At 36.9% G+C, this 16,429-nt stretch overlaps 1 protein-coding gene and 1 non-coding gene across 4 annotated transcripts in view; both read right to left on the reverse strand.

The window, feature by feature from the left end:
* ADGRB3 (adhesion G protein-coupled receptor B3) overlaps positions 1–16,429 on the reverse strand; it is an 884,190-nt gene that overhangs the window by 353,719 nt on the left and 514,042 nt on the right. For all 3 annotated transcript variants that reach the window (XM_044924546.2, XM_006078271.4, XM_006078270.4), the window contains exon 17: positions 15,038–15,081. In XM_044924546.2, the coding sequence (XP_044780481.2) occupies positions 15,038–15,081 (44 nt within the window). The remainder of the gene's footprint in view (positions 1–15,037; positions 15,082–16,429) is intronic.
* On the reverse strand, positions 10,365–10,436 carry TRNAS-GGA. Its single transcript has one exon. It is a non-coding gene; the product is annotated as a tRNA-Ser (tRNA).

A 16,429-nucleotide genomic window follows, 5' to 3' on the forward strand; every position in this document is an offset into this window, starting at 1 on the left:
ATCAGAAAGACTAGAGATCTCTTCAAGAAAATTAGAAATATCAAAGGACCATTTCATCTCAAGATGGGCACAATAAAGGACAGAAATAATAAAGACCTACTAGAATCAGATGAGATCAAGAAGAGATGGAAAGAATTCACAGAAGAACTGCACAAAAAAAACCTTAATGACTCAGATGACCGTGATGGTATAGTCTCTCATTTAGAGCCAGACATTCTGGAGTGTGAAGTCAAGTGGGGCTTAGGAAGCACTGATGCCAATTAAGCTAGTGGAGGTGACAGAATTCCAGCAGAGCTATTTAAAGTCTTAAAAGATGATGCTATTAAAGTGTTGCAAACAATATGTCAGCAAATTTGGAAAACCCAGCAGTGACCACAGGACTAGTAAAGGTCAACCCTCATCACAGTTCCCAGGAAGGGCAGTACTAACCAATGTTCACGCCACCAGATAATTGCATTTATCTACCATGTTAGTAAGATTATGCAAAATCCTCCAAGCTAGGCTTCAGCATTACTTGAACTGAGAACTTCTAGATGTTCAAGCTGGATTTAGAAAAGGCAGAGGAACCAGAGATCAAATTGTCAACATTTGCTGGATCATAGAAAAAGCAAGGGAATTCTAGGTAAACATCTATCTCTGTTTCAAGGACTATGCTAAAGCCTTTGACTTTGTGAATCATAATAAACTGTGGAAAACTCTTAAAGAGATGGGAATACCAGACCATTTTACCTGTCTCTTGAGAAACCTGCATGCAGGTCAAGAAGCAATAGTTAGAACCTTACATGGAACAACTGACTGTTCAGAACTGAGGAAGAAGTATGACAAGGCTGTTTATGGTCATCCAGTGTATTTAACTTATACACAGAATACATCCTGTGAAATGCTGGGCTGGATGAGTTACAAGCTGGAATCAAGATTGCCGGGAGAAATATTAACAGCCTCAGATATGTGGATGATATCATTCTAATTGCAGAAAATGAAGAGGAACTAAAGAGTCTCTTGATGAGGGTGAAGGAAGAGAGTGAAAAAGCCGGCTTAAAACTCTATTTAAAAAGCTAAGATCATGGCATCCTGTCCCATCACTTCATGGCAAATATAAAGGGATAAGGTGGAAGTAGTAACAGATTTCCTCTTCTTGGGCTGTAAAATCACTGCAGATGGTTACTGCAGCCATGAAATTAGAAGACAATTACTTCTTGGCCGGAAAGCTATGACAAACCTAGACAATGTGCTAAAAAGCAAAGACATCACTTTGCTGACAAAGGTCTGTACAGTCGAGGCTATGGTCTTTTCAGTAGTGACGTACAGATGTGAAAGTTGGACAATAAACAAGGTAGAGCACTGAAGAATTGACACTTTCAATTTGTGGTGTTGGAGAAGACTCTTGAGTATCCCTTGGAAACAAGATCAAACCAGTCAATCTTAAAGGAATCAACCCTGATTACACTTTGGAAGGACTGATGCTGAAGCTGAAGCTCCAATACTTTGGCCACCTGATGTGAATCGCTGACTCAATGGAAAAGACTCTGATGCTGAGAAGGCAGGAGGAAGAGTGTGATAGAGGATGTGATGGTTCAATGGTATCACCAATTGGATGGACATGAACTTGGGCAAACTCTGGGAGATGATGAGGGACACAGAAGCCTGGCATGCTGCAGTCCATTGGGTCATGGAGTTGGTCATGACTTGGAGACTGAACAACAACAACAAAGGTTGGTTATCCAATAGTAGCAATGTTTTGTATAATTGCTTTGAACTTCTAAGAGCTAGCATATCTTTCTTAAAGTATATTTCCTGACAGTATATGTTTCCCTAACAACACAGGTATATTTGTCACCTGAAGATCAAGAACAGGGATAACAAACTCCTTGGAATGATGGGATTTGGCTAAAGTGTTAGTTTTACATTTTCTAGGAATCATACTGTGAGATCAATGAAATGATGGCTTACAATATGAATAAGAGAGAAAGATTTCATGGGTATTAAGAAATAAGGATAGCAAAAGTAAGAGAAGAACACTTCAATTACATGATTTTGAGATAAAACAAGCCAGTGTCAGTCTCAGTCAGATGTGACTATTGCTGCTTGCGACTCCAATAAATCAATTTGAAATGTAGAGAAGTAAAAGTCTAGTCTGAAAAAGCTTTTGGCTTCAACTATGAGGCAAGAAAATAAGTTATAAATGGATTTATGAACTTGTTCATCAATAGTTAATAAGTTACAATGAAAAGTCATGCAATTAAAACTCTGGAGAGGGAGATCAAGATTGGCAACTAGGAAAGTGTGGAACTGACCTTCCAGGAACACATCAAAAAGACATCTACATGTGGAGCAATTCTTACTGAAACTGGCAGAAAGGCTCCTGCACCACCAAGGCTGTAAGAAAGATTCCTATATAATCAGGTAGGATGGGGACAGAAGAGAGTGGGTGGGGACTTGGGCCCCTCGGAGGGGACTCAGAGGAAAAGGAAGACTACACAGATGGAGATCTTCCCTTGGGAGTGAGCAATGTGAACCACAGGTCAGGAACCCCAACCATGGGGTCGAACAGTAATAAGATTGGTTGGAGGGCCAGTGGGAATAACAGGAGAACTATGGGAAGCCTGGATGCTGCTTGTAAGGAGTGTGAACATGCTTGCCTACACCCAAAACACAGAAGAGAGCATAGACTAAAACTCTGGATTTGCTGGTTAGCTTCCCACGACCACCGTGACATGTGCCCCAGCCTAAGCTGTGCGATCACTCTGGATCTTCTTGCTTCCTGATGCAGGTCATCCTCTCCTGCCTGTGGGGAGGACCGCTGTGGCCAAAGAGAGAACTTGGCAATAAGGCACAAAGGCAGCTCAGACTTGAAGAAGCATCTGAACAGGGTGGAGGCAGCTCTTACTAACACTCACAACAGGCAGTGCACCAGAAGCAGCCTGGGACACTTATGGCCAGGGCCACCACACCCCATGTCTAGATCTATGTCGAGCATCCACAGCAGTGGCTTTTGTTTGAGCATCTCTGGGGTGATCGTACCAGGGCTGGGAATGGGAAGAATACACACTTAGAGGAAACAAAGCCAGCTAAGACTTGCTCACAAGGGCTTTTCCTCTAGTAACTTGGGACTTGCCCCTGTCCCCGATATAGTGGTAGTGGCCACTGAGCACAGGAGAAGCCCCACCTTACACCTTGCTCTGGCCCTAGGCCTTCTATCTCCAGCCCCATCTCCTACCAAGGTGGTAGGTGCCAGCAAACCCCAAGGAAAAATTTGACTTTTATTCACATCAAATTCGGCCCTTCCACCAAGGCCACTGGGCACATGCAGACTGTACAGGGACGCTCCCACATAAGGATACCCCTTCATCACTGTAATAGGTAATGATTTTACCCACACAGGGACAGAGAAAGTTAAGCAAAATGAAAAGGCAGAGGAACTACTCTCAACTGTAAGAAAAAGAGAAAACCCCTGGTGGGGTGGGGGACGGGAACACAGAAGTTAAAAATTTATCAGATGAAGAGTTCAAAGCATTAGCAATGCTAACTGAATTAGGGAAAATATTAGATTAACACAGTGAAATTATAACAAGGAACTAGAAAATATGAACAAGAACTAATCAGAACTGAAGAATATGATAAGTAAAATGAAAAACACATTAGACAGTATTAGCAGACTAAGTGACATAGAAACACACTTACATGAACTGGAAGACAGAATAATGCGAATCACCAAATAAGAACAGCATAAAGAGAAAAGATAATTGACAACAGTTTAAGGGACCTCTAAGACAACACTAAGCATACCAATATTTGTATTATAGGGGCCCCAGAAGGAGAGGATAGACCCGGATCAGGGCGGGGGCGGGGGGGGGGGGGCAAGGGTGTGTCTGTCAAAAATGTATTCCATGAAATCATGGGTGAAAATTTCCCAAAGCTGAGCAATCAAACAGATATCCAGGCATAGGAATCATGGAGGGTCTCAAAGAGCATAAACCCCAACAGGCCCAGATCAAGACATATCATAATTAAAATGGCAAAAGTTACAGAGAATTCTAGAGGCAGAAGAGTAAAACAAAGAGCCATACACAAGGTAACCCCCATAAGGCCACAAGCTGATTTTTCTGCAAAAATGTTGCAAGCCAAAAAGGAGTGCTTAAAGGGAAATACTTGTAACCTAGGATAATTTACTCAGCAAGATTATCATTTAGAATTGAAGGGGTGATAGATAAAAAAATACCTCTCATTCAAGGACAACTTAAAAGTTGTTATCAATACTAAACCTACCTCAAAGAAATGTTAAAGCGTTTTTTATAAGTGGTAAAGAAAAGGTTATAGCACAAAGTAAATATATACATATATATATATATAAAAGAAAGGAAAAATCCTACTGTAAAAGTAAGTATATGGTAAAGGCTGGGGTTCAACCTTTTAAATAAGCTAGTACAAAGATGAAAAGAAATAAAGAATAAAAGCAAATATAACAATAATAATCAGTATGGGGTAAACATGAAGAAGTAAAACATGTAAACAAAATGTGAGGGAAGGGAGTTAAAAATGTAGATCTTTTAGAATGTGTTTGAACTTGAAGGACAGGTAAGGACTACCTGTTTAAAACAAGTAGATACAGTTATAAGACAACATATATTAACTTCATGGTAACCACAAATCAAAAAATATACAATAGAGTCCATAAGACTGTTCTATACATCAGTGTCTCTTTTGCTGTCTCATACACAGGGTTATTGTTATTATCTTTCTAAATTCCATATATATGCATTAGTATACTGTATTGGTGTTTTTCTTTCTGGCTTACTTCACTCTGTAGAACAGTCTTATGGACTCTGTTGGAGAGGGAGAGGGTGGGAAGATTTGGGAGAATGGCATTGAAACATGTGTAATATCATGTATGAAACGAGTTGCCAGTCCAGGTTCAATGCACGATACTGGATGCTTGGGGCTGGTGCACTGGGACAACCCAGAGGGATGGTGTGGGGAGGGAGGAGGGAGGAGGGTTCAGGATGGGGAGCACATATATACCTGTGGCGGATTCGTTTTGATGTTTGGCAAAACTAATACAGTGTTTCAGGTTTAAAAATAAAATAAAATTAAAAAAAAAATAAAAAAAAATAAAGAAAAGCACAGGTTCAACTCAAAAATATATATATATATACACAATAGATATACAAGAACTATAGGAGGAAAAAAAAAAGCATACCACAACAGAAAATCATTAATCCATAAAGAAAGAAACTAAAATGAATAAAAGAACAGAGAAAAAAGAAAAACAATCAGAAACAAGTAATACATGGCAGTAAGTAAATAGTTACCAATAATTATATAAATTTCAACAGACATTGCTCTAATCAGAATACATAAGGTGGTTGAATGGGTTAAAAAGGCAAGACCCACCTATATGCTGCTTACAAGAGACTCACCTGAAATCTGAAGAAATACACAGAATGAAAGTGAGAGGATGGAAAAATGTATTTCATGCAAATGAAAATGATTTAAATAAGGATAGCTGTACTCATATCTTATAAAGACAAAATACTTTATAAGAAACTCAAAACAGACAAAGAAGAGCATTATGTAAGAATAAAGTGATCAATAAAAGGTTATATTCATTAGCATATATGCACACAATACAGGCACACTTAAATATAAAAAGCAAATATTAATAGATTAAAGAGAAAAATTTACAATAGTACAATAAAAGTAGAGGACTTTAACACCCAAGTGACATCAATGGACAGACAGGTTATCCAGGTAGAAAATCAATAAGGTAACAATGGTCTTAAATGACACAATAGACCAATTGAACTTAATAGATATGTATAGGACTTTACAACCAGAACCAGCAGCATACACATTCTTCTCAAGTGTACATGGAATATTCTCCAAAATAGACCATGTTAGACCACAAAACAAGTCTCAAAAAATTATACAGAGTGAAGTGAGTCAGAAAGAGAAAGATCAATACCATATTCTAACATATATATACAGAATCTAGAAAAATGGTACTGAAGAATTTATTTACAGGGCAACAATGGAGAAATAGACACAGAGAATAGACTTATGGACATGGGGAAAGGGGAGGGGAGGGTGAGATGTATGGAAAGAGTAACATGGAGACTTACATTACCATATGTAAAATAGATAGCCAACAGGAATTTGCTGTGTGGCTCAGGAAACTCAAACAGGGGCTCTGTATCAGTCTAGAGGGGTGGGATGGGGAGGGAGATGGGGGGAGGTGCAAAAGGGAGGGGATATAGGTATACCTATGGCTGATTCATGTTGAGGTTTGACAGGAAGCAGCAGAATTCTATAAAGCAATTTATCCTTCAATAAAAAGTAAATTAATTACATAAAAAAATTGGAGTGTATAGAAATTATATTGTCTTTTCCCCAAAGAAAATAATACAAAACTAGAATTTGACTACAGAAAGAAAAGTAGGAAAGAATGAAAATATGGAGATCAAACAACATGCTACTAAAAAAGCAGTGGTTCAATGAAGAAATCAAAGGTGAAATCAGAAAACATGCAAAGACAAATGAAAATGGAAACATGGTTTCCCAAAACTATGGCATGCACAAAAGCAATTCTAAGAGGGAACTTCATAGTTGGCCTTCCTCAGGGGCTTATTTGGTAGCTCAGCACTAAAGAATCTGCCTGCCAATGCAGAAGGAAATGGTAACCCACGCTAGTATTCTTGTCTGGAAAATCTCATGGCTAGAGAAGCCTGGCAGGCTTCAGTTCAGAGGGTCACAAAAGAGTCAGATATGTCTTAGCTACTAAATAACAAAAACACCTACTTCAAGAAATAAACAAAAATCCCTCAAATAAATAACCTAACCTACCACTTAAAAGAAGTAGAAAAATAAGAACAAATAAAGCCCAAAGTCAGCAGAAAAGAAGAAAAATTTAAGAATCAGAGAAGAATTTTAAAAAATAGAGACAAAAAAGAAGAAATAAAAATCAACGAATTCAAGAGTTGGTTTCTTAAAAGGATTAAAAAAATGAGAAATTTTAAGCTATCTCACCAAGAAGAAATGAGAAAGGAATCAAATAAACAAAGTAAGATATAAAAGAGGAAGAGTAACCAATATTACAAAAATACAAAAAATTATGAGAACATACACCAACAAATTGGACAACATAGAAGGGATGAACAGAGAGAGACAAACACTTACCAAGAATTTCCAGAGACAAACACTTACCAAGAATGAAACAAGAAGAAACAGACAATTTGCACAGACCAATTACCAATAATGAAATTAAATTCGCAGTTAAAAAAACATTCCCAGCAAACAAAAAATCTAGATCTGGACATCTTCACAGGTGAATTCTACCACACATATAAAGAAGAACTAATACTTATTCTGCTTAAAGTATTCCAGAAAAACTGAAGAGCACAGAACACTCTCCAATTCATTCTATGCTGCTGGTGCTGCTGGTAAGTTGCTTCAGTTGTGTCCAACTCTGTGCGACCCTATAGACGGCAGCCCACTAGTCTCCTCTGTCCCTGGGATTCTCCAGGCAAGAATACTGGAGTGGGTTGCCATTTCCTTCTCCAATGCATGAAAGTGAACAGTGAAAGTGAAGTCACTCAGTCGTGCCCAACTCTTAGCGACACCATGGACTGCAGCCTACCAGGCTTCTCTGTCCACTTCATATCAAAACCAGGCAAAGATACTACAAAAACAGAAACTTAAAGAGTAATACCTGCAATGAATATAGATGTAAAAGCAAAATATTAGTAAGCCAAATTCAACAATATATAAAAAGTATGGCACACCATGATCAATTTTGGATTTATTCAAGGATCATAGGACAGTTCAATATTCACAAATCAACCAATGTGATAGACAACATCAACAAAAAGAAGGGTAAAAATTACATGATTATTTCAATGGATACAGAAAAATCATTTGACAAACTTCAGAATCCATTCATGATAAAAACTCAGAGTGGATATAGAGGGAACATATCTCAACATAATAAGGGCAAGTTACGGTAAACCCACAGGTAACACTCAGTGATGAAAAGCCTTTCCCCTAAAATTAGGAATAAGAGAAGGATGCCTACTCTTACAATATCTATTTAACACAGTACCAGAAATCGTAATTACTGCATGAGACAAGAAAAGGAAATAAGAGACATGTAAATTGCAAGAAAAGAGGTAAAGCTGTCAACTATTTGCTGATGTTATGATGATATACATAGAAAGCCCTAATGTTTCCACCAAAAAATCTATAAGCATTAATAAACAAATTCAGTAAAGCTGCAGGATAGAAGGCTATAGTGAACTATTTAAAAGAGGAAGCAGTAAAATAATTTCATTTAAATTATCCTCAAAAAGAAATAAATTTAGCACCTAGACTCTGAAAACTACAATATATTGATTAAGGAAAATAAAGATGATACAAAGAAATGGAAGTATACTTCATGTTCTTGGATTGGAAGTATTGTTAAAATTGCCACAGTATCCAATGAAATCTACAGATTAAATGTCATACCTATCAAAATCAAATTTTTCACAGAACTAGAAGAAATAATCCTAAAATTCATATTAAACAACAACAAAAAATCCTGAATTGCCAAAGGAATCTTGAGAGAAAACAACAAAGCTAAAGTTACCATGGTCCCTGGATTCAGATAATACTACAAACCTTCAGTAGTCAAAACAGCATGGCACTAACACAAAGACAAACACGCAGATTAATGGAACAGAAGAAACAAACTCAGGAACCTATGCTCAATTAATACACAACAAAGGAGTGAAAAATATACAATGGAGGAAAGACAGTTGCTTCAATAACTGCTCCTTTGAAAACCTGACAGCTAAGTGTAAAAATATGAAACTAGAACATTTTATCATACCATGTACAAAAATAATCTCACAATGCATTAAGACCCAAGTGTAAGGTCTGAAGCCATAAAACTCCTGGAAAAGAACACAGGTATAACACTCTGACATAAATTATAGCAATATTTTTTTTGATCTGTCTACGAAGGAAAAAGAAACAAAAAGGAAAATAAATAAATGTAATCTATTAATAGTTAACCTTAAATGTGTTTGCACAGGAAAGGAAACCACTGACAAAACAAAATGACAACCTATGGAATGGGAGAAAATATTTGCAAATGATGTGACTGATAAGGTGTCCATTTTTAAATATATAAATAACTCATACAACTCTATTTTTAAAAGCTAACAATTCAAAAATGAGTAGAAGACCTGGATAGACATTTTTCTAAAAAAAAAATTAGATGGCCAAAAGGCACATAACATTGCTAATTATTAGAAAAATGAAAATCAAAACTACAATATGGTATCACCTCACACCTCTCAAAATGGTTATCATCAAAAAGTCTACAAACAACAAATACTGGTAAGGATGTAAAGAAACGGGAACCCTAGCACACTGTTGTAGAAATGTAAGGTGGTATAGAAACTATGGAAAACAGTATGGACGTTCCTCCAAAATCTAAAAATAAGAACTACCACATGATCCCACAATTCCACTCCTAGGTATATATCAAAAAAAAAAAAAGCCCCAAATACTAATTTGAAGATACATGCACTGCAAATGTTCATAGCAACAATATAAATAATAGCCAAGACATAGAAGCAACCTACATACACATCAGGGCCTCCCTGATGGTTCAGTGGTAAAGAGTCTGCCTGCCAATGTATGAGACACAGGTTTGATCCCTGGGTTGGGAAGATCCCCTAGAGAAGAAAATGGAAACCCACTCCAGTATTCTTGCCTGGGAAATCACATGGACAGAGGAGCCTGGTGGGATACAGTCCATTGGGTTGCAAAGAATTGGACATGACTTAGCAACTAAACAACAGCAACAAGTTCATTGACAGACGAATGGATAAAGAAGATGTGAACAATGAAATACTGAAATATTACTCAGGCCTGAAAAAGAAGGACATCTGCCATTTGCAACAATGTGAGTGGAACTTAGAAGGCATTACGCTTAGTGAAATTAGTCAAAGAACTCTGTTTTCATTTATATATGAAATATAAAAAAATAAATCCAATTATATGCATATAACTGAGACTCACAGATACAGAGAACTAGTGGTTACCAGTGAGAAGAGGGATGAGAGGACCACAAAATTGGGGTACAAGATTAAGAGATACAAACTATTGTGTACAAAATAATAAGTAATAAGAACATTTTGTACAGTACAGGGAAATATTGCCATTATTTTATAATAAATTTTAATTGAAAGTGAAAGTGAAGTTGCTCAGTTGCATCCGACTGTTCCTGACCCCATGGACTGTAGCTGACCAGGCTCCTCCCTCCATGGGATTCTCCAAGCAATAGTACTGGAGTGGGTTGCCATTTCCTTTTCCAGGGGATCTTCCCAACCCAGGGATCGAACCTGGGTCTCCTACATTCCAGGCAGACGCTTTAACCTCTGAGCCACCAGGGAATCAATTTTAATTGAGTACAGTTGCAAAATGTTGTATCACTATGCTGTAATACTGAAACTAATATAATACTATAAATCAACTGAAATAAAATAAAGAAAAAACGAATCTCTAAAACATTTTCTGAGAACAAACATATTTCACAGACCTGTTAGCAACAAATGGTGTTGCCGAGAACAGGATAAATATTAATAGCTTCAGATGAAAGGAAGACTTATGGAATTTCTAGGGAATGTCATCAACACAAGATTCAATACCCAAAAATCCAAATTTGGAGTAGCACCAAAAATGTGCAAATTATTAATCACACAAGTGTAAAAAGAAATGTTTTTGTAACTAAAATAAGCCTTTTTATGATGTGAGCAAAGTATTTTCAAGTTATTCCTTGGGTCAGCCACAAAGCAGCAAGTGCCTTTTAATTTCATGGCTGTAGTCACCATCTTCAGCGATTTTGAAGCCCCAAAAAACAGTCTGTCACTGTTTACATTGTTTCCCCATCTATTTGCCATGAAGTGATGCGACCAGATGCCATGATCTTAGTTTTCTGAATGATGAGTTTTAAGCCAACTTTTTCACTCTCCTCTTTCACTTTCATCAAGAGGCTCTTTAGTTCTTCTTCACTTTCTGCCATAAGGGTGTTGTCATCTGCGTACCTGAGGTTATTGATATTTCTCCAAGCAATCTTGATTCCAGCTTGTGCTTCATCCAGCCTGGCATTTTGCATGATGTACTCTGCATATAAGTTAGATAAGCAGAGTGACAATATACAGCACTGACGTATTCATTTTCCTATTTGGAACCAGTCTGTTGTTCCATGTCCAGTTCTAACTGTGGCATCTTGACCTGAAAACAGATTTCTCAGGAGGCAGGTAAGGTGGACTGGTATTCCCATCTCTTTAAGAATGTTCCAGTCTGTTGTGATCCACACAGGCAAAGGCTTTAGCATAGCCAATAAGGCAAAAGTAAATGCTTTTTGGAACTCTCTTGCTTTTTCGATGATTCAGCAGATGTTGGCAATTTGATCTCTGGTTCCTCTGCCTTTTCTAAATCCAGCTTTCATGTACTGTTGAAGCCTGGCTTGGAGAATTTTGAAAATTACTTTGCTAGTGTGTGGGATGAGTGCAATTGAGTGGTACTTTCAACATTCTTTGGCATTGCCTTTCTTAGGGATTTGAATGAAAACTGACCTTTTCCAGTCCTGTGGCCACTGCTGAGTTTTCCAAATTTGCTGGCAGATTGAGTGCAGCACTTTCACAGCATCATCCTTTAGAATTTGAAATAGGTCAACTGGAATTCCATCACCTCCACTAGCTTTGTTCATAGGGATGCTTCCTAAGGCCCACTTGACTTCCATTCCAGGATGTCTGGCTCTGGGTGAGTGATCACAGCATCGTGGTTATCCGGGTCATAAAGATCTTTTTTGTATAGTTCTTCTGTGTAGTCTTGCCATCTCTTCTTAATATCTTCTGCTTCTGTTAGGTCCATACCATTTCTATCCTTTATTGTGCTCTTCTTTGCATGAAATGTTCCCTTGGTGTCTCTAATTTTCTTGAAGAGATCTCTGGTCTTTCTCATTCTATTGTTTTCCTCTATTTCTTTGCATTGATTGCTGAGGAAGGCTTTCTTATCTCTCCTTGCTATTCCTTGGAACTCTGCATTCAAATGGGTATATCTTTCCTTTTTTCCTTTGCCTTTAGCTTCTCCTTTTCTCAGCTATTTGTAAGGCCTCCTCAGACAACCATTTTGCCTTTTTGCATTTCTTTTTCTTAGGGATGTTGTTGATAACTGCCTCCTATACAATGTCACAAACCTACATCCATAGTTCTTCAGGCACTCTGTCTATCAGATCTAATTCCTTGAATCTATTTCTCACTTCCACTGTATAATCATAAGGATTTTGATTTAGGTCATACCTGGGGGGTCTAATGGTTTTCCCTACTTTCTTCATCCCACTTTCTCATCATAAGAAAAAAAAGTTTGCAACTATATAATGGTGACAGATGGCTTCCCAGATGGCTTGGAGATAAAGAATATATTTCTAAGCAGGAGACATGGGTTCGATTCCTGGGCATGGAAGATCCCCTGGAGAAAGAAATTGCAACCCACTCCAGTATTCTTGCTTGGGAAATTCCATGGACAGAGGAGCCTGGTGGGCTACCTTCGATGGGGTCACAAAAGAGTCACACATTACTTAGCGACTAAAAAACAAAACAACATTGGTGACAGATAGTAAGTAGACTTATGATGGTGGTCACTTAGCAGTGTAAACAAATATGGCATCATTACGTTTCATACCTGATACTACCATACCGTTACATGTCAAATACTTCTTAATAAAAATTTAAGGTAATTTGATTACTACACCAAAATTTAAAAAATGAATTCTAATTTCAACTGTGCTACTGCAATCTTGAAAGCATCATTTAGATCAATGCTTTTCTGATTAAAAAAATGAGCCATATCTCTTCATTTTTAACTATGCTTGGTGTCTTATACTCAAAATTAACATCACTGCATCGATAAAGCTATTGTGTATGTGAACATTATCAAAATAGAAGAACAGATGTGAAGAAACAAAAAAAAATTGTCTTAACCTTCATTGTTTCAAATTCACCCAGAAAAACAATTTAATGATGAAGTAGTCTGTTAAAAAGTATGACAGGATGGAATTTCTGTCACAGAGCAAAGATTTTTGATCACTCTTCAGATACATCAAGGAAATATGAACTGCACTGATCTCTGGAGATAAGATGATTTGAAAGGCAGCTAAACACACCTCTCACTGAATAGTTTTCTTCAAGGACAACTACAAAGTTGAGGTTTGTAAAACCAAGACATGTTCTTTGTGATGGATAAGAGTCAGCAGATGTTAGAGAAAGTAGAATGTGATTTGTAAACTCAGTGCTGACCTCAAGCACACCAATAGTTCCATAAATTAAACTCAACACCTTAGAAAAACTGAGAAAACAAACCAAGAGAAACACAAAATAAGGGAATGCCACTTTTCCTATAATATTCCTGTAAGTCCCAAAGATCTTTTGGAATAACCAATGCATTCTCCTACTTGGATCAATATAGAAACATATTCTATCCACTAAAAAGATAATGAAACTAAACAAAAGTTGGTTATTATTCATGGAGATATGCAAATGCCTATAATCACGTGTGTAAGATGGCATGCTTTTCTTGAGTAGAAAACAATTACCTTTTTTGGTAGACTTTTATATTTCCCTTGGCTATACAACATACTAAACAGTGACTTAGAATATACTATGAACATCTTCTCTGGCTATTAGTAAAGAGGAAATCTTGCAGAAATTTTACTACAGTGGATTTCTTCATGTGGTTTTAAAAAGCAAAAAAAAAAAAAAAATTACATCAATGACAGCATCCAACTCATGTTATTACCAGGTCAAGTTGAGACTCTCTTTATGTACTAAGGTTCCTAGGAAAAGAGGATCCTAGAATATCTGACTCTAAAGAAAAAAAAAACAAACATGATTCATACCACTGAAAAGAAAAAAGGAAAGAAAATAACATGATTCATATCATTGATTTTTCACCCACATAAATACTATTTTAACCTACATCACTCTCCTAAGAATTAGCACATTTCCAATAGGTTTGTTTTTTACCTAGAAATCTAAGAACATCCCTCTTCTAAACTCTCCAATAACTACAAATAGGAGACAAGCAACATCATAAAACCCTGAATACACATCCAATTAAGGGGGGAGAACACTGGGAAAATTCTTAGAATACATAGAATGTGGTGTGCTAACTGACAGCATACATGTGGTACTACTTTTTGAGATTGATTGACATTAATCTCTCCTCCATGCAAAGCAAAGAAAAAGAAGATTGTATAATCGGGCTACTACAATGAAAAAAACGCACACAAGTACTTAAAGTATGGGAGTCTAATTAAGCCTTAATCATGGATTTTTCTGCTCTTTGAGACCTTAAAATCTCATAGCATTACCAATGAGATTAAGATGATTTTGACCAGATATATTGCAATTACTTGTACAAACAAAGCAATACATGGAAGAATGATTCATCCTTATTTACTGAAATTATTTTCTTTTGTCTTCCTGAATTCATAAAATATAGAAAAAGAAAATTAAATGTCACTCAACATTTTCATAAGAAAACAATTTGAAGGGCCATATAAATATTGCATTACTCTGATAATAGATTCAAGGTTATGCAAGTAATGTATTGGCTAAATGACCATAGAGATTGCTATTTTATTCTGCAATGCTAAGCAGAATCACTAGGGCAAAATGTTGAAATAGCATTTGAGCTACTATAATTTTAAAACAGTAGAGCTTTTTTAAAAACCTCATGGAATTCACATCGCAATGTGCCTTACACATTAGGTAATGCAGTCCTATCTTGGGATATAACCTGATGGCATCATCACACACACAAAACACATTCATTATGCTGTCTTGCAGCTTCAAAAAGGAGACTCTTCTCAATGAGTGTAACTCCATCCCACTAACTTATCATATTCCTGTGGACTAGAAGGCAGCTGAAATAACTTAACGTGCTTTGAATATTTAGTCCAAAGTAATGTAAGGAAACATCTGTCACTTACGTTTTTGAGTCATCCCATAACACACAATAGGGATTCAAAGTACCCTAAAAGTAAGAAGAAAAAGAATAAATGTATCTTGAGTAGGTGTATTAAAAAACTGGAGTATTCTGTGAAATGCAAACAGAATGGCACATTTCTTATCTCACAGTAAGATACTTTAAAGAAAGATTCCACCTCTGTTTTGCATAAAAATTTGCATGTCCTTCCTCATAGTTTTAATGGCTCATTTAATGAAATTCTACTCAAGAAAACTTACATCTATTCCAAATATCATAACCCATATTTAATTTTTTTAAAATTATAAGTGAAAATTTAATTTACAACACAGTCTATACTTTTATATTTATACTTTATTTTCATATACAACATGGTTTATACTTTTATTATTTCTATTTGATTTTTTTCTCTAAAATACTAACTGCTGGATTATTTCCTTTAAGAAATACTTGTAGTAGTTAAATCACAGTAAAACATTCTGTATTAGGCACCCTCCTGCCATGTCCTATTCCGTTTCCGGGGGTGTAGCTTCTAAAAGACAAGAGCATTTCCAGAGAGTCTGTGGACTTGCAATATTTTCTTAACCAACAGAGCATAGTTCTATAGAACCACATCTAATAAAGCTATGGGGGAAACATGCTAAATTTTTATTTAGTTTAATAATTATGTACTGAGCAGCCACGATGACCTTCAGGATGACACAATGAGTTTTCCACATTGGATAATCCACCAGGCACACAGTTTTGAAGAGCTCTGATCATTGGAATGGTTTACTTTTGGTTTTTCTGTCACATTCATGGGGCCTTATCGTTCCCTTTGAAACTAACCTAGTAATTCTTCTTCTCTGTGATATCTTTAGCTATCCACAGATCCTCTTGTCTTTTCTATTAAACATACTCTGTCGCTTTCAAGTTCTCTCACTCTCCATGGCACTCATCTTCGGGAGTGCTTACTTTACAGTGTGCCTAGGAAAACATCCACCTGAGCCGCACGCACAGGACAAAGCGGAACTTTGCCTCTCCAGTATAGGTGGCCTATTCCTAATAACCCACACCAACAGTGTATGGGATATTTTGGTAGTGTTCTCCTGAGCTTGACACATTGTATTCTCTCAGGAAGATTTCTAAATCCTGATATTGACATCCCACACACTCACTACTTCTACTAAACTTTGGGTCACTGCAGGATGAAGACGCATCACATCTATGGGCTCATCCAACAAGTCACTGATATCAAAATGATGAATAAGCCAAGACAGGTGAAAGTTCCAGTCCTGAAACAGACTACAGGCACCTTCCTGCAGGTGGACAAGCTCCCTTGGTGATTGCCAGCTATGAACTTGCCCTCAGTCTTGTTTCCAAATAGATAATTACTAGAGTAGATCTGGCAAAGCAA

This window comes from Bubalus bubalis, chromosome 10 (genome assembly GCF_019923935.1).
Source record: "Bubalus bubalis isolate 160015118507 breed Murrah chromosome 10, NDDB_SH_1, whole genome shotgun sequence".
Lineage (NCBI taxonomy): Eukaryota > Metazoa > Chordata > Mammalia > Artiodactyla > Bovidae > Bubalus > Bubalus bubalis.